Source organism: Neurospora hispaniola (genome assembly GCF_033458365.1).
Source record: "Neurospora hispaniola strain FGSC 10403 chromosome Unknown B0T23scaffold_3, whole genome shotgun sequence".
In the NCBI taxonomy this organism is placed as follows: Eukaryota; Fungi; Ascomycota; class Sordariomycetes; order Sordariales; family Sordariaceae; genus Neurospora; species Neurospora hispaniola.
In genome coordinates this window covers 1403729-1421919 of record NW_026944408.1, presented here as the reverse complement: position 1 = coordinate 1421919, position 18191 = coordinate 1403729, and the positions used below count along the sequence as shown (strand labels likewise).

Here is an 18191-nt window from a genome sequence, read left to right as displayed (position 1 = left end):
TGTTGCTGTGACGACGGAAATTATCCCGAAATAAGGCCCTGGGGACTGGGCTTCTGTTGCACTGGACTGGATCCGAAAATAATGAGATGAAAGTGATTTTGACGACGTTTCCGCTCGGCGCGTAGGCGTTTAATGAGGCTGAATCCCGATTTGGATTCGAAACATGCAAAAGATTAATTGAGCCAGGTTGAGGATCAAACTTGAGTGGAGTCTTGGCGGGATGGATGGGTAGGTAGGTATCTGTGAGCTGCTTTGGTTCGTTGCGGTTGTGTCCCTTGGATGATTTGTTCAAGTTCTGCACAGTTGTGATGTGTTTGTTGTTGTCCGTGAAACCGGAGTTCATGTGTCCTTGAAGCGCTGCTGTTGGCTCGGTGAGGTGTCGGGCTCACCGCGGTGAACTGGCTGGTTGGTAACAAATACGTATGTACATTGTACCCTTCCCAAATATCGGAACCAAAGATTATGCGGATTCACATTTCTCTGACGTTTTGCCAACATTTTCAAGGTGCAGCGGATGGCTCCCTCTAGATCTGAACAGGGGGAGTATCCACCTCATTTGATGAACGTCATAAATTGATGCAAACATCGACATGATACTCTACTGTACACTCCATGTTTCACGCTTTTCCAAAATGGCAGCTTGGGCAATGCACCACTCACTCAGCTGCAATGCCTGCACCGCGGCAACGGTTCCTTACCTGGTTGTTTAACCCTTAAGTTACCCCTAACCCTGGGCTGAGATTTATGGCTGGTATTATCTAGATGGGTACCGGCTGAGCGACTACCATACTGCCTCGTTTACATCAGTCATATGCGCAGACCAAGATATTCTGGACTGATTGTTTCGGGCTGAAACTCGAAACCACATGGCATTGATGGCGTCTTGTGTGCCATGTTCCTCGTGGTGTTGTTCCATTATAAAGCGCTCCCTTTCCGGGTTGGCGGCTGTTTCAGGGTCATGGAGCTGAGGCTATCAAGGACCCCGAACTGTGACCCCGATTGCTGTCGTGCATAACATCTGGAGAAGATTAGTTCTGATTCGACCTGGGGCCGAGGGAGATCGACGCTCAGGGTACTGTTTATGTATCGTCAAATCCGTTGACACAAACATCATATCACAAAGAAAAAAAAAAAAAAAAAGGCTCAAGGTGACTGTGACTCTCCAGATTCGTAGCCCCTGAGACTCGGGAGAATGTTTTAATGAGGCATGTCTCCAAAGGGGCTCATGGCGGCGCCCCAATGTGTCGTGCATCTGCTACCCCCAAGTGTATGTATGTAAAGCACCTTTTCCATTGTGTGAGGAAACAAAAGACGCCGCGGAAGCGCAGCTTGCAGACGCCAACATTACAGCCGGGTTATTGATCCAGGATGATGTATGGTGGACGAACGAAGTCCATTCGTTGAAACGCCCATAAGGGCCCTTTTGTGCCACCAAGACTGCGCAGGTCTTCCATGTGGTGTCGGAGCCGGACCTGACGCCAAAAGGCAAACTTGGACCAAAGATTGTGGTGATCATGGTGGTATTCCTAGGTACGGGGAAGTGGTTCCGAAGCAGAAGCAGATGCCAAAAATGATGTCGTACCTACCTACGTATGTGTGTATGCTTGGCCCCCTTTCACGTTACCGTAACCTGGATGGAGTTGATGTTTCGCGGCAAGTTCGAGACCAACCGTCAAGTAAAGCTGCCGTCTGCATTGCTCTTTTAGCGGTTTGACAGTGGTACGAGTCCAGGCACAACGCCCCCCCTGAGACTGGTTTTGATGCCTGTGAGACTCTCAACAGGTCAAGAGAGGGCGATGTGCGGGGAGGCGTGGCGACGGCCATGTCCATCCGTGTGGCTGTGGATGCTGTGATGGATGGCGTGGTGGTGAATGGCGGTAACTGCAGTGTCCGTGGAGAGCTTCCCACCGTCGTGCCAAGTCGGGCAACAGGGCAGATTTACGTCAAGGGAACTTGGTGATGGGCGGCAATGCAACCGACCCGCCGGAGTTCGCCAGATTCCTTGCAAGTTCCATCCATGCTGGCCGATGTGTATTCAAGAACGGTTCTCTTCAAAAGTGCCGGTGTTGCTTTTTGTCCGAGTCGAGACTGCCAAGCAGGTACAATGAGATGCAGTCTCACACAGATAGTGAACTCGCTGAACGTCAACTTCAAGTCTGCTGCTATATGCACTGTGTGTTGCATGGATCGCCGGACCGTCGATAAGCCCAAGACACTGGCACGCCACTGCCAGCCCCGATGGTGGCAGCCCGTATACAACCGCCGAGGTACACTACACTACCTAGCAACGGGCAATCAGCATGAGGGACAATCTTGCCCGACCCAGCAGTGATTAGTGTAGTGACGGGACATGTTGTTAGTCGTGGTTAGGAAGGTGGTAACAATGGTAAAATGAGAACGGGATCATAGCTTCTCCCTTCAGGTTGCGATAGTGAGTGACATGGATGGAAGTTTCCTCCTCCACCCACCCACTGGTGTCCGTGTGCACAGTCCCTCTCCTCTCCTCTCCTGCCGACGGGACGAGTGCGCTGCCCTTCCCGCGCGCACCTGCAACCTGCCAAGTTCGAGCTTCCATCCCTCCTGCCCGCTGTCGAAGGCACACGCTCGCACTTCTCGAAGGACCCCAGGGCGCTCTCTTCTGTCACTTTTTTCCTCCGTCTTTTTTTCCGACTTTGGATGAGGCTGATCGATTAGGTTTGATGCGCAACAAACTTGCCAAACCCACGACAACATCAACCCGGGCAAGCCCACAACCACTACCACCACCTGGACCGACCACCACCGAGCCCTGGTAGCAAATTGCCGAATCCCATATTTATTTCCTCGTTTCTTGCAGTTATTTGCTTTTGCCGGGCAAAAAAGTCCCGAGTCATTTCAACGTCCAATTACACTCCTCCGAAGGTGCCAGTGGTCGCTTGTTTTGCTGATACATAACGGAACCCTCTGCCCTACTTCCCGTTACCTAGCACATGGGAGTGCAGAGTGCTGCTGTGCATCAATCACGCCCTGTCATCGTTGTCTGGACTTCTATCTGGCAATACGTTACGCCTCAATACATACAATAGTGTAGACCAACTGATCGCTGTTCTGTCACTGGCGGTCGGATCCCCATCCCCCCATTCCCCCCATCCAATCCGTCCAATCCATTGCAAGGCCAGGGCAGCCGGGCATTCATAGGTCCTCCACCGTCCTCCATCCACCTGCCATTACCTACTCTCTCTGACCCTACCTACCTACCTACCTACCTACCTACCTACCTACCTACCTACCCATTCCATCCCGTCCACTCCATCACTCCCTTCGCTCTCTACCTACCTACCTATCCACCGCAACTCGTCCGTCCGCCGCCTACAGAGTGAGCTTCAGTCTTACACTACCAACCAACCTAGAGGTTTCTACTGGCAAGCTACCTAGGTGCCTTGACATTTTGCACCCCTTCCAGGTTTCTCTCTCTTTACGACCTCTTCGCGCCCACTCTCTCTCCTGTGCTACCTCTACAACCTTGCGATTTCCACACCTACCTAGTCCCGCCATCCAACTCCAGCTCTCTTCCCCCCAGCAGCAAACCCTCCCTCCGTCATCGACCACTCTGTCCGTTCCACCCATTCTTAGGACTACTGCTACAACAACTACTACTACTACTACTACTACTACCACCACCGGGTCCCCTACCGCCAAAGGTGCCCGGCCGCCAGCATCAACATCCGCCATTCATCCCAGTCGTCCTGCTTCGTCTTATCCCTTCGACTCCACTCCGCCGTCGCCCACACCGATTCACCGTTGATCACAGCGCGCGATAAGGAGAGTGCTTCGCTGCATCGCTCCTTCCATCCTCTCTCACCTCCGTCGTCGAGCTCTTAGCCTAGCATCAAGCCCGCGACTCGTCCTGCAACCCGTCTGGGGCGCCATCAGTCAACATGGTGACGGGAACTATCAAGTATGCCAAAACAAACCACCCCTTATAGAGAGAGTGCTACAGGCGCCCGACTGTCGCTGCTGTGGTGACGGCCTAGACCGCTCCGCTCTCTGCCTGACTTCACTTACACGCACCTTTGGGACGCATGTCCCATTTCCCGGTCCGCAATCGCTTTGTGCGAGACAAAGCAACACAAGGCTAACCATTATCCGCAGGTGCGTAGTCGTCGGTGACGGTGCCGTTGGAAAGACATGTCTCCTCATCAGCTATACAACGAATAAGTTCCCCTCGGAATATGTGCCGACAGTTTTCGACAACTATGCCGTCACCGTCATGTACGTTGCCCATTCCTCCAATTACCCGATCCCATCAATGCGCGCATGCACCCCCATGCTGCACAAGCCAACGCCCACCCGTTTCTATTCTTTATCATCTGGACTTTAGCTGATATGCGCCACCTCCCTTCAGGATCGGTGATGAGCCCTACACGCTCGGCCTGTTCGATACAGCAGGACAAGAAGATTACGACCGTTTACGTCCGCTATCATACCCCCAGACCGACGTCTTCCTCATCTGCTTCAGCGTTGCATCGCCCGCCTCGTTCGAAAACGTGTCCCAGAAATGGGCCCCCGAAGTCAACCATCACTGCCCCGGCGTGCCCTTCCTCATCGTCGGAACGCAGAAGGATTTGCGCTCCGACAAGGAACTGAGGGACAAGCTTGCCCAGCGCAAGCAGTCGATGATAGAGTTCAAGCAGGGAGAGAAGCTTGCCCAGGATCTTGACGCCGTCAAATATGTCGAGTGCAGTGCGCTGACACAGGAAGGTCTCAAGAACGTGTTTGATGAGGTAGGCCCTTCCCAGGACGGCTATTGTCGGTGAGTGGTGAAGTTGCCCGAAGCTGACACCCGCTTTTTTAGGCCATCGTTGCGGCACTGGAGCCGCCTCAGAAAAAGACAAGTAAAAGGGACAAGAAGTGCTTGATTCTGTGAGACCAGAATACTCCTGCAGTGAGAAATGTTTTTTGGCCCCGCCGGCCCCGTTTTTTTGTTACAATCCGGAAGCGACCATGAAATGAAGGGGGATGGCAAAGGGAGGCATTCACAGATCGACATCTAAACGGCATAGGGCGCCTCGATATTACCCATTGTTTAGAGTGCAATCAAAGCAGTGACGAGCCGACAGCCCTGCATACCGAGATACCCAAACGGACGGAGCTGAGGAGTTGGGAGGGAAAGGAGGGAGGGGAGGTTGTGAGCATTGTGGGGGGGGGAAACGATTTGAACTGGCGCCATTGCACAAAGGAGAGGTATCGCCGAGCGTACCTGACCAGGCCGTTTCCTTTGGTTCAAGGGACGAGGAAGAAGACTGGAGATGTGAGGGATGGGAGAGGGAGACCTGACTGAGTTGACCTAGGTTGGCTTATGGTTGTGGTTGTGCTTGATTCCCTAGGATCAGAGAGAGGAGCCGCCTTTCTCTCCAACAACTCGGGCCAGGAAAAGGAATGAACGTATCAAGAAACCGCGCCGGCATCATACCGAGGTCTGCGCGCAGAAGACTTTCTGATGTTGATCCGTTTATCTGACCAAGGCTCTGTCCGTTAGTGCTCGCACATATTATTATTACCATCATATTGGATTCAAGAATTTCTTAATAACTCTTTGTTCCTTCCGGAAACTTGACCCCTTCCACGTGGGAGATTCATAAAGAGAATGCGATTTGCTTTTGGAATATCGATTTTCATTTCGAGGTTCTTTTTTTTCTTCTTTTTTTTCTTTTTTCTTCCAACTCCATATCACACATGGCTTGGCGTATTGTGAAGTGTGCCTTTACCGAAAAAATCACTGGATTTTGCATGTGATTCTCAACATACGTATAAATCCCATTGTGATGAGCAATAAACAGCCTCGACCAGTCAAAGTTTGCGTTGAAGACGCCGGGGGCGGGATATGAACACAGAACTGAATGCAACGTAGCAATCAATGTACAGTCAGTCAGTCAAGTCAGCATTGATTCATGATGGATGGAGGCGGGCAAATTTTCATCTACTATGTAAGCAATGTCGTGACCATTGGGTGGTTTTACGTATGAGGTGGTATCATTTTCCATGTTTTTTTACTGTTTAATTTGGACTTGGATATTCTCATCTTATCACAACAACAAACAGCATAAACAAAAACATCATTGCACATGTAGCGTAGTGAGGTAGGTAGGTACTCTGAGTCTTCCCCCCCCCCCCCCCAGTCTGTCCGTGTCTTTCTTAGTGTAGATAGGTTGCTCATCGCTTTCTCTCTCTCTGTCTCTCTTCCGTGTTTACTTGACGTACTTCTTTTTACCTTTATTCCTATCTATCTATCTATCTATACTCATCATACCCCATACCCCATACTCGTTCGTACTCCTACATTTTACTTTTTGGTTGTCATCCATCCATGTTTTGAACAACAAGCAACAATCACGATAACGATAACGATAGTACACTCACTAGTAGTAGTACACCACTTTCCATACTAGACAACTATATCTACGTACACATCTCAACTCATCCATCTCAACTCATCGTGATCAATTCAGCACGATATCTAACCTACTCCTTTTCTTCCTTCCAAGCGTCCCCCTGTACAATGCGGCATGTCCCCGCTATGACATATCCGGCACAGGAGCGGGTAGGAAGCGAGTCTCTGCTATGGGTGTTTGTACTACTGCTTGAGCAGAGGGAGGAGGCTGCGACGGCTGAGTTGAATCGACTGACTTGACTGGGTCGTCGTTGGCTGGTGGTTGAGTTGGGGCTGCTGCTGAAGAAGAGATTGGCGCCGCAGCTGGATTTTGATTTGGAGCAGGAGCAGGAACCGTCAAAGACTGCTGGACTGGTGGTTGTGGTTGTGGTTGTGATGCCTGGGATAATGTTGGCTGTGAATTTGATGAAGAAGTCGATTTCACCGGTGGCGGTGGTGGGGGTGGTAGCTGTTGTGTTTGTATCTTCACATCATCCACTAGCTTGAACTGCGCTTGAGTTTGTAGTGGCGGCGTTGGTGTTGATAGTTGTAATAATGATGGGTTTGCTGTCGTCGTCGTTGTCGCTGCCGTTGGTTTAGGAGTAGGTGTAAGTGCAGGAGCGCTAGTAGCTTTGAGTGGAAGAGCAACACCCTCAATCGGCTCCAGCTTAGCCTGCACCACCGGCCCTGTCATCGTCGCTGGCAACGAAGACGTCGACGTCTTCCGTTTCGGCTCAGACGGTCTCGTCGTCTCCTTGCTCTTGCTCCTTGCCTTGATAGCACTGGTCACCTCCGTGCCACTTGGTCTTCGTGGCAGCTGCGGTAGCTTCGGTTGCCTCAGGGGCGGCAGCTCAGTGGCTTGGACGTTATCCAGGTTTTTATCCCCGGCCTCAATCTCCTTGGCCTTTTCCATTTCCAAAGCCTCTTTGTTCTTCTCTTTTCTTTTTTCCGCTTCTTCAGCCTCTTTCAGCTTGGCTAGTTTGACTGCTGGATCTTCTTTTGGTGTCGACCTCTTCCCGTTAGGGTTCAAGAACCTTTCTGGCACGCCCTTGGCCGCGTACGTTCCGCTGCCTACGTATGCTCCTAACAGCGCACTGAACTTGTAATCACCCCTGTGCACGCGCTGGATCTCGCGATAGGCATAAGCGTTGTAATAGGGGAGGCCAGTCTTGGGGTCTCGGTAACGGGCTGGATGGCCAGTTACAACGCAGAGTGGAGGGTGGGCGGGTTCTTTGGTGATTGTTAGTGACTAGACGAAATAAGAATGCTGATGAGCTAATGGGGCTCAACTCACTGGCAAGTTTCTCCATCCTCCTCCCAAAGATAATCTGCGTCTGAACTTGCTTGTCCTTGATGGCGGCTTCATCAAAATTCTGGAGAATGATGCAGCTACGGGTAACTTTATTGACCGTTTTCCCTTCTTCCCCTTCAGCGGCGGGTTGATCAGTGGACGCTGTCGACCCTTCCTGGGGCCGATCCGGTCGCGTATTCGCATTGTCGGATTTATTTTCTTTCCTACTTTCTTCGCCCTTGTCCTCTGGTTCAGTTTTGTCATCCTTCCGTGGCACGGTTGATTTCTCCTCTTTGTTTAGTTTCTCGGGGCTCACAATGGCAGACTGCGAAGAAGGAGGCGTCGGTGCCTGCTTAGTCTGAATAGTAGTTGTGAATACTGTAGTAGCTGGTGAAGGCAGATCACGAGGAGGCCTATAAACAGCAGGAGCAGGTGCGGGTGCGGGTGCTGGGATGTGTGTGGGCGCAAAGCTGAGAGTGGTAGTAGGGGCCGACGTCACCGGCGCAGAAAGCAAAGCTGGAGTAGGAGCTGGAGCTGGCACAGGCGTAAGCGTGCTCAAACTCCCGGAAGACGGAGGCATTGAAAGAGGCGAAGTAGTGTTAGGGGGCGCAAGAACGTTCGACATCCCGTTGCTAAAAGGAAATGCTAGCCCGGGCATCTGGACATCGAGCATAGGGGGTGCTACTCCTCCTGGTGGGGCCAGGACGGGGGCAGCTAAAACTCCTGATGAAGGCGCAGGCTTAGTCTCGAGCGGCGGCGGAGAAGGGATAGGCGGCGGGGCCATAGGTCCTCGAATAGGTGCGAGTGTAGATGGTTGTGGAGGTTGTGGTGGTTCGGGCGCATCCTTCATAACAACGTCTGGTGGTTTTTGTGGCTGTTCGGACAATGCTATTGACGGAACTGCTTTTTCCGCTTGTGCCTCCACTTTACTGTCCTGTTTGGGTGCCGCCTCGGCCGACTTGTCATCTCCCTTCGCAGTCAATGGTGTTTGCTTGGAGGCTTCCTCGGCCTTTGCTTTCTCTTTCTCAGCCGCCTCCTGAGCAGCAAGAGTAGCGCTGACAGATTGCCTCTTCTTCCTAACCGGTTTCTCCTCCATGGACACCATCTTGCCAACGTGTTTCTGTTGTCCTTCCTCCAACGTCTGAATTCCACTCCAAAAAGTGACTACCGGACCGTCCAGCTTGCGATTGTTCAGAGCCGCGATCTTTCTCAAGCGTTCTTCTTCCCTCACCTTCTCCGCCTCCTCCCATCGGTTCAAGCTCTTTTCGTTCCTCTTTTCCACCAGAGCTGCCTCAGCCAACCGCTCCGCCTGTGTCATTGGTGGCTTCTTCAAGGCCTCTAACCTCTTTGCGTTTTTCTCCATCTTTTCCATCAGCTTCTTGCGGCGAATCTCGTCGTCGATCATCTTCTGATGAAGCTGTTCCTTGCTCATCTTGGTCGTCCTGCGCTCGGACGCTCGCGTGGGCATATCGGCCGGGGTCGGCAACCAACTCGTCCTTTCCGACTTTTTCTTGGGTCTAGGCGGGCGCGGTGCCGGTCCTTGCCGGACAGAGGAGGCAGCAGGAGTGCCTGTCGTCGACGGCGCGGGACTTCCGGTGGCACTCTCTCCCGTGGCTGGCGGTGGCTGCTCGATGCGAACCCTTTTCCTGAACTTGATGGGGATAGCCTCCTGAGCCTTCCTCTTCCGTTGCGCGTTCCTCTTTTCCCTTGCCTGGCGCTCCAGCTCCTTTTCACCCTCGAGATCGTCAGCGGCAGCACCGTCCTTGTCGTCTTCGTCGTCCGAGGACGAGTCCATCTGGACATCGGACGCGTCATCCTTTTCCTCGTCGGTAAAGCCAGCGTCGTCGTCGTCTTCGGCAAAGAGGAGTTCGAGATCCGAGTCTTCGGCGGCGGGCTCTTCGTTGGCGAGCATCGACTTCATACGGTTGCCGGCCGTGGACCGCTTCGCGCGCGACGTGGCAAGCCATTCCACCTGCTGCAGCTTCTGTGCGGCCTCGCCGATGCTAGGACTTTCGACATCGCTATCGTCTGAGGAATCGCTCCAGTTTCCTTCGGTGATCTCGTTCGGGACGGGCAAGTCGGGGTGTTTGTGCTTGGGATCGCGATTGAGATCTATGGTGGTCATTTTTGCCGTCAATTTCGCCCACTTTACGAGAACGCAGAGTAACTGGTTGTCTAACGATGCGTCGCGTTTACCACTTCATCGTGGGAAGACGTTGATAAAAATATTGATGGTATCGGATGTTGATTCCGAGTTGCTGAAAAGCCGATCAGAAGTTACAAGATGGTATATAGTCGGCATGTATAGAGATATAGATGCGCTCGTTGTGGAAACTCGTGTATTGCTGATTTGAATGACGACGCGTGGTGATAAAGTTCCCCTTGCAGAGATGTGTTGATGTTGTTTGGTTGAAGATTGAACCATCTCCGAATTTCCACTAGTGTAGAGTAGTGTACCGACCTCCCTCTAGTGTGCGGTACCTACCTCGCCTACCGACTTACATGCTCTGGGATTGTCCCTTCCCCGCTATAACTTTTTTTTGGCATCACCTGCCTGATCATCAGGGCGACCAATCAACATGTTCAGTTGCTGAAATCCGAACCCCACGGTTCATCGATGCTTTCATGTTCTTTTTTTTTGGTGTAGTTACCCCGAGTTTTCCCTGTTGCTGGTACATTGACCGCTCGCTCAGCTGCTGTTGGGCAGTTCACTGTGTTCTTCCCAAGTATGTAAGTAGTGTACCTAGATCACAATGCGAGGAGGTCAGTGACAGCGGGAATCTCGAGGTCCGATAATCGCCGCCCGGCCGCCCGGTTCGAGACTAAGAGCTGAGGATGGCCCCACTGCCCGGATTCCGTCATTCGGTACTTCCATCGGCCCCCCCACGCTTCCGTAACTGGAAACTTACGAGTCGTTAGTCGTTCTTTTTTTGGTTGAAAGGAGTTGTTGTTAGTATTTGGCTTCCTCTCTCTCTCTCTTTCTTTTGTTCTTTGTGTGACCATTGTCTGCATTGTCTGCATATCTTGCTTTACCCTGTAGCGCACGCGCACTCGTTTCTCCTTCCTGCCTGCCTGCCTGCCTGCATATACGATTCCCCATGTTCCGTCACGGCGTCCGTACCTTTGCGACCACCTCCCTCCGGAGGATGGCCGCGGTCGCGCCCCAAGAGCCCTCCCAATACCTCCTTAACGTCTCCAAGGCGCAGGGTATTGCCAAGGGTTTGACCGGAGGTATGCTGCCCTCATCTATCATATTCACAAAGAACATGCCACCAACACTCACCTCTTTACCTCTCTAGCTATCGGCAACACTCCCCTCATCCGCCTCAACCGCCTCTCCGAAGAAACCGGCTGCGAGATCCTCGGCAAAGCCGAGTTCATGAACCCCGGCGGTTCCGTCAAAGACCGCGCGGCCTTGTATGTCGTCAAGGACGCCGAGGAGCGCGGCCTGCTACGGCCAGGCGGCACTGTCGTCGAGGGAACCGCCGGCAACACCGGCATCGGCTTGGCGCACGTGTGCCGCTCCAAGGGCTACAAGCTCGTCATCTACATGCCCAACACGCAGTCGCAGGGCAAGATCGACCTGCTCCGCCTGCTGGGCGCCGAGGTGTACCCTGTGCCCGCCGTCGCGTTCGAGAACCCGGAGAACTACAACCACCAGGCGCGCCGGCACGCTGAGCGGCTGGACAATGCCGTGTGGACGAACCAGTTCGACAACATTGCCAACCGGAGGGCGCACATCGAGACGACCGGCCCCGAGATCTGGGCGCAGACGGGAGGCAAGGTCGATGCCTTCACTTGCGCGACGGGCACCGGTGGAACGTTTGCGGGCACGACGAGGTATCTGAAGGAGGTTTCGGGCGGCAGGGTCAAGGCGTTCTTGGCTGATCCTCCCGGAAGTGTGTTGCACTCGTACTTCAGCTCGGGCGGCAAGCTGATTGAGCGCAGCGGGTCGAGCATCACCGAGGGCATTGGCCAGGGCCGTATCACCGACAACCTGAAGCAGGATGTGGACTTGGTGGATGGATCCATGACCATTAGTGACGAGAAGACCATTGAGATGGTGTACAGGTGTCTGGACGAGGAGGGTCTGTACCTTGGCGCCAGCTCGACCCTCAACGTTGTTGCGGCTAAGGAGGTTGCGGAGAAGCTCGGAAAGGGATCGACGGTTGTGACGATGCTGTGCGATGGTGCCTACAGGTATGCGGACCGGTTGTTCTCGAGGAAGTGGTTGGAGCAGAAGAACCTTTTGGGCGCGATCCCCGAGCACTTGCAAAAGTACATCGTTCTGCCATAGTCGGGACAGAACGAAGACATAAACAAACAAATGAACAAACAAACAGGAAAAAAGCGACAGACGGTTTATTGTACATAGCAGGTAGTTGGGTATCGTTCATGAAACAAAAGAATTTCAGGGTTCAGAGTTCTTTGTCTACTTTTTGTGCCATTTGTCAACTCATGGTATCTTACAGTCCGTCATACATCCTACATATACAAAGCTAGTCGCCTATACGTACCATACCTCGCGAGAGCATGACGAGAGAAACATGGGGAAACAGCTCGTTCTGTTAATCATTGCCTACAAGCGTTTATTTCTTTCCACCAACAACCATCTCGTAAATCTTCTGGCCGGCCATGCCGTCGTCAACCTTGGCATAGGCCAACTGGCTCTCAGCCTCGACAGCAGCGGCCCTGTTGATCAACTGCGCCGCCAGCGGGCCATGGCCGAGCTGTCCGACAATCTTGGCCGCCTGCTTCAAGGCCTGGAGGGTGAAACTGGCATAGCGAAGGTGCACTTGGGGCTTGATGAGGTACCGGAGATCAACCCTGGCAACGTAGGCCTCATCCGTGTACATGTCCAAGAGGGCCTTGTCCGCGGGCCACAGCCTCACCAGCTGCTCAGCATACTTGACCAGGTTCTTGACGTCGTTGGCGCTGTTGAGCTGCTGTTCCGAAGTCTGTCCGGTTACCGCGCGGCGAGCAGCGAGCTCGGCCGTCAAGTTTAGCCTGGCGGCGAGGAACTGAGGGTCGCGGTGATACGGGAACCTCGTAAGGGCCTGCTGCCTCTTGCGGTCCTTGCTCATGTGTCTTTCGTCGCCTTCCAAAGCGTCCAAAATCTCCTGAACCTCCCTAAGCGCCTTGCGCGTCTCTGGCTCGCTGTAGTCGCTCTTCCACGCAAAACGCTGGATCCAGAACAGGAGCTCGTTGACGGTCTCGTGGCGCTCGAGAGTGAAGCCGGTGCGCTTGACGTCGCGGACCATGTTGAGAATGAGCTGCAGATGGCCGGCCTTGCATGCTTTCCGCACAATCTGGGCAGAGAGCCAGTATGGGAGTTTGCGGTTCGCGCGGTGCATACCCTCGAGGAGGCCGGAAAGGTTGGCAAAGTCACCGCCGTTCTTCATGCTCAGGAGGGCGGCCCGGATGTTCTTGGGGGTGTTGGGCATGTCCGTCAGCATGTTGATGTAGCTGAACCTTTGGGGCTGGCCATCGATCTGGATGGTGACGGGATCGTGCGCAAGCTCCTTCTCATACTTTTTGTTGAAGATCTTCTGTCGTAGTTCGGGCGGCAGATAGGTGGGCAGAATGACCTTTTCACGCAGGGTCTCGAGGGCTTCCTTGAGTTCGGGGGACGAGGTCTTGTTGAAGGAGACGACGGGGTAGGTGGCTGTAGGCGGAGGAGGTGTTAGCAAGCCTGGATGAAGACAGCCATGTGGTAACTGCCATCAAGCCGAGCGGGTTTGAGCGCATTTGCGTATCGAGCTCCAGCGACCGAGCGACAGATGGCGACGGGTTGGTTGGGAGGACATGCCTTGGCGAGGTACGGTCGACGACAAGCATCTGGATTGCTGCGCGGGCTTCGAAAGTGCCTCGGGGACTGCCCTGCACCCTACCCGGAGGGCATGCTGGGGAGCTCTGCCGGCCATGTTGGTGTGCGGTCGGTCGGAGTTGGTGGGACGCGACCGGACTCGGAGGGGACGGAGGACGAAGAGGAGAGTCGGGGGGAGTTGGAGGCCAGAGACCGGAGTCGACTGGAGACAGGAACCGGCGGACGGATGTAAATAAAAGTGGTTCTTCGATGTTGAATTCGCGACCCCAACCGTGCGAGCGGACCCAAGAGAGGCGTGGAGGGGATTGTCGCCAAGGGAAAAGCCCAAGACAGCCCGCCGTCAAAAAGTGACACCCCTGTAGCCAGAAATCAGGTCTGTGATTGGTCACTACACTTTTTTGTGGGTCGCGTACCTTGCACGCGCCCAATCGGGAGCCAGCACGGTCTTGCTCGAAGATCCATTTTCCAACGTCTTGTGCAGCCTGCCCGCCCCGGGTCCCGCGAATTCGACCTTTGGCCGTGGAGGAGAGCTGCCACTGCTTCGCCAATTCCACTTCTGGCGGTCCAGAGAGTCCGACTCCGAGTCCGGGACACCGCACACGACAACACACCATGAACGTGACAGCACCGCTCTCCCGACGGCCTCTGGGCTGCCTCAAGGCCGGCCTATGCCAGTCCCTCATCCGGGGCTATGCGACAGCCGTTGCTGCTTCCACCACCCAGTCTACCGGCGCCCTGCCCGATCACAACTTTTGTACGGCCTCACGTCACTCACCATACATGTCATCCGATCTTCTGCCTACAATGACTAACCAACCTATACTTGTACTCCAACAGTCAGGATCGCCGATAAGCACACCAAAAAGACTCGCACCGCTTTCGCCGTCTTCACACCCCCCAAGAGCCCGACGACCCTTCCTCCCTCGAGCGTAGTCACCAAGTCCAAAGCCTTCAAGATCGCCAACTCGAAGCTGCCGCCGCTCATGACCAAGCCTCCCTCGGACCCGATGCCGCTGTTGACCCAGCAGCAGATCGCGCGCATGGACCCGACCGGTGCGCGCACCGCCCTCTTCTCCAAGGCGCGCCACGCCGCCCGCGTCGGCGACGTGCTCATGGTGACGCACCGTCGCGGCGGCGAACCCTTTGCGGGCGTGTGCCTGGCCATCCGCCGTTCGGGCATCGACACGGCGATCCTCCTCAGAAACCACCTCGGCAAGGTCGGCGTCGAGATGTGGTACAAGATCTACAACAAGAACGTGGCAGGCATCGAGATCATCAAGAGGCGGGCCAAGCGCGCGAGACGCGCCAAGCTCATGTACATGCGCCAGCCCAAGCACGACATGGGCAGTGTTGAGCAGTACGTGTTTGCCTGGAAGAAGATGAGGAAGGTGTTGAGCAGTAAGGGCTTGACGGGCGGTGTTGGTGGTGGTGGTGGAAAGCAGAAGGGCCAGGAGTCCAAGAAGAAGAACTAAATCTTTCTGGGTCTGAATGTGCGATGCTGGATTGAGTCAGTGAGGGAGGGGATTGTTCACTGAGACTTGCGGGATACCCCTCCCCTTTTGGTTGAGGAAGCTACAGTGACCTCGAAATGAGAGACAAGCCGGGATCTGTGAGAAGAGGGGACAGACGGCCGCTGTGTATACCATGTACATGTATGAGAAATCCCCGGGGCAAAAGAATTCTATGTTTTTTTTTTCTTACAGTCGTCCGGTCTGGTTGAGTCCGTCGTGCGGCAGGGTTCGGATACCGCATGAGGAGAGGGTTCTCTTGTCAGAAATGGGGTGACAGGGTTGTAGAGTTGGTTAGAGTCCAGCGCTAAGAAACGATGCACGCGTTGGTGTTCAATGAACATTGAAGCTCTATTGGCAACTTGGAGGATTCCCACTACCCGAGCGCCTTTCCGTGGAATTCCACCTTTGTCGGGACTTTGTCCAAACTTCCACATTGTCTGAGTCTCTTGAATTTCTACTTCAAAGACTATTCAATTACCAACGATGATGACCAAACATGGCCCAATTCGTCTTTGGATCGATATACTTCGGTAACCCACATCAGTGCCAGTAGCACGTTTGAGCGAACAATTCTGCTGACATGTGAACTCCAACTTTGGATTCTCCGTGTTCCCATTACAAACTCACCTACACCTAACGAGGCAACCAGAGGACTTGGGTAACATGTTTACCAAGCAAACACTGCCACAAAAGCTGTTAAGCGAACAAAGTAAGCTTATGTATACTCCGCCAAGAAGTTACTGCATGGTTAACAGACGTCTGCAAATCGTTTCTCAACCGGGTGTTGATCCGAGTTTTGGATCGAGATTTCACTAATCTTTTAGTTGCACTTGCAAGTACTTGATGCGGAACCAATGTTAATGTTCATGTTTCTCGTCTAGACTTTCTTTGCTCGGCTATACATAGGTAAAGAAGGGGGGAAGAACCTGCTCTATTTTTGTTTTCAGTTTTTTTCTCTTTCTCTTCTTCGATGCTACGTATGCATCTACTTATGTACGGTATAGTCTCGTGAAAACCATGTTCCAGCAATTGCAAAGCCCTGGCAGATCAGACCAGAATCTCCTGTAGATAGGTAATCAGATCGAACCAACATCAGGTTGCTTATGCTAGGTGATACCTAGGAAAGTGAGTAGAAGTACAGGAGAGTTCACAAACCATTCAGTGACCATTCAGTGGCCCGCCCATCGAATCACAGTCCTGGCTTCTCCGTCGTATGTAAGAAATACTAGGAGGAAATGTGTGACAGCGAAGGCTTCGTCTGCAGAGCATACTAATCACACATGGCACACACAGCAGCTCAGCATCTCAAAAAAAATCATCGCCTAGATAAACGAGCCGTCCGATTGGTAGCCTGTCAGAGCTCCCGTACGGCAGTTGAAATCCGAAACCGGTAGAGGTACTCTCGAACGTCATTTGAGAAGCAAGGTGTATGCATTGTACATCTGTACTCTACACGTGTAGACGAGAAGAGTGGACGAAAAGCTTGGCACCACCATTCTCAACCTTAAGTAAGAGATACTTGGTTAGGTAAACTACACTACACAAAAAACCCGGGAGATATCAGGGATGCTCATTCAAGCCGGTCTTTCCACATCAAGTTTTGCTTGGCGGAAATCAGAGGCTGGCGATTGGACCATGGTCTTCGGGATTTAAAGCTGGGTGCGCAGGTTGCGCCTTCCGCGGTTGTGAAACGGGTCAGAGTGTGCATGGAAGGGGCGTACAATGAGGTTGTACCTAGGTAGATGCAGCTTCCCTTCCATCCGGTTTCCACTTGTTGGCCGAACAGGTGAATTGAACTGAACCCGATGAGGCGGAAAGGAAGGACGGAGACTCCTTTCACTGTCCACTCGAGACGACTTTGAGTCTTTGGCCTCCCATTGTCAATTGTCAACTGATCAAATAGCATTGTGTCAGACATGTATTTTCCCTGAACAGTTGGATCGTTCAGGCTTCCTTTCTCCAAAATTGTCGATGATCATTGTGGAGGTTAGGCTCAACTGCAGTCAAATTCCTTGACATTGGATGAGGGGTAGCGGCAATTAAGCGATCGTAGATGCGTGTGATGCGCATTGGGAGCGTGTCATCTGAACAGTGATGAGACGAGATGGTCGTCGACGCCGTTTGACCAGTGAGTCCCATCTCCACCAACCCCGGACTCTTTCCTGTGGTCTAGAATTTGTACCCAGGAACCTTCCATGTACAACGAATGAGTATCGCGCAATGCGCCGTCAATGAAAGCATTTGTCAACCTCACTGCCCGTGGAGACAATGGAAGTGGTGGAAGTTGCTGACCGCAAGATCGCTCGAACCCTGTCAGCTCACTGCAGCTTCCGTCGCTTCCATTTCCACGGACTGCTTGCATCGCAATGCTGAGCCTTTTCCGCGGTTGCTTGCAAGGATGCTATTCTAGGTAGTAATTGCTAGGTATCAAACCCGACCTGCACTCCGGTTGCTGCCGCTGCCGCTGCGGCGTTGCCGTTTGATGAGATTGCTTGTCTCCTTCCAGGGTTTTCAACTCCCAAGGTTGTTTTAGCGGCGGCACAACCTTATGCCTTCAGTCTATATGCAAAGGGAAACTGCAGTGTTTCGGCCTTTTGCTGATCTCCTTGATAAGAGATTGAGATTCGAGTCGCTATTGGATGTCATTGATGAATGCAAGTAACCTCGCTTTTTCAAACCCAACCCGACCTTCAAGTCATCACCCGCAGACTACCTAGTCGATGGCCCGGTGTTTCTGGGAGATCCTCCTGGGTTGATTACTTGGCAAGCTTGGTCGCGGTTTCACACAGCCAGCCAACCCAAACTGACTGATCACCGTCGACTCGAATGTCTTTGTGTGCCCGACGATGACCGGCTCGGCGGATGACCTTGACGGTGACTGTCGTGGAGTGGTGAGGTTTGCCGGCAATGGTGGTCTTTGCCTATTGAAGTCCCCCCCGTCGGCTCGGGTTGTGCGAGGCCTAAGCCACCCCCAGTCCCGGAGGAATGCCTTGGTAAAACCTCCACCATGGCTCGATGATGCTTGGCCCTTGCTTGGCTGGGGTTGGGGACGGGGAAGAGGAGCGAACAGCGAATATAGTGTGCGCTACATACACTACATAGTGGCTCATGCGGCCCTTGTCAATGTACACTACCGCAAAGACTCGGGCCATT

General features: G+C 53.2%; 5 protein-coding genes across 5 annotated transcripts; 3 read left to right on the top strand and 2 right to left on the bottom strand.

Moving 5' to 3' along the window:
* Positions 1-3917: 3917 nt before the first annotated feature.
* On the top strand, positions 3918-4906 carry B0T23DRAFT_427435 (cell division control protein 42; the record flags this gene model as incomplete). Its single annotated transcript, XM_062840057.1, has 4 exons — positions 3918-3937; positions 4132-4251; positions 4385-4763; positions 4835-4906. The coding sequence occupies 4 exons, from the start codon at positions 3918-3920 to the stop codon at positions 4904-4906; spliced, it is 591 nt and encodes a 196-aa protein (XP_062693848.1).
* A 1251-nt stretch (positions 4907-6157) lies between these two features.
* On the bottom strand, positions 6158-10101 carry B0T23DRAFT_355324 (YL1 nuclear protein-domain-containing protein). Its single transcript, XM_062836153.1, has 2 exons — positions 7704-10101; positions 6158-7639 (listed from the first exon to the last, which is right to left on the bottom strand). The coding sequence occupies exons 1-2, from the start codon at positions 9823-9825 to the stop codon at positions 6555-6557; spliced, it is 3207 nt and encodes a 1068-aa protein (XP_062693847.1). The 5' UTR covers positions 9826-10101; the 3' UTR covers positions 6158-6554.
* A 697-nt stretch (positions 10102-10798) lies between these two features.
* B0T23DRAFT_313494 (cysteine synthase) lies at positions 10799-11997 on the top strand (the record flags this gene model as incomplete). Its single annotated transcript, XM_062834745.1, has 2 exons — positions 10799-10931; positions 11000-11997. 2 exons carry the CDS (start codon positions 10799-10801, stop codon positions 11995-11997), a joined length of 1131 nt encoding a protein of 376 aa, XP_062693846.1.
* A 131-nt stretch (positions 11998-12128) lies between these two features.
* Positions 12129-13624, bottom strand: B0T23DRAFT_439833 (uncharacterized protein; the record flags this gene model as incomplete). Its single annotated transcript, XM_062840711.1, has 2 exons — positions 12129-13365; positions 13471-13624. The coding sequence occupies 2 exons, from the start codon at positions 13622-13624 to the stop codon at positions 12290-12292; spliced, it is 1230 nt and encodes a 409-aa protein (XP_062693845.1). The 3' UTR covers positions 12129-12289.
* A 515-nt stretch (positions 13625-14139) lies between these two features.
* Positions 14140-14999, top strand: B0T23DRAFT_427431 (translation protein SH3-like domain-containing protein; the record flags this gene model as incomplete). The annotated part of the gene is made up of 2 exons (XM_062840056.1): positions 14140-14281; positions 14365-14999. 2 exons carry the CDS (start codon positions 14140-14142, stop codon positions 14997-14999), a joined length of 777 nt encoding a protein of 258 aa, XP_062693844.1.
* Positions 15000-18191: the final 3192 nt, after the last annotated feature.

What these genes read in the sequence shown, in the direction of transcription:
- B0T23DRAFT_355324 (XM_062836153.1), bottom strand. Translation starts at nt 9,825, where the DNA reads ATGACCACCATAGATCTCAATCGCGATCCCAAGCACAAACACCCCGAC. An exon ending in GAGGATGGAGAAACTTGCCA is followed by an intron (nt 7,640 to 7,703) that starts GTGAGTTGAGCC and finishes CAATCACCAAAG; the next exon opens with AACCCGCCCACCCTCCACTC.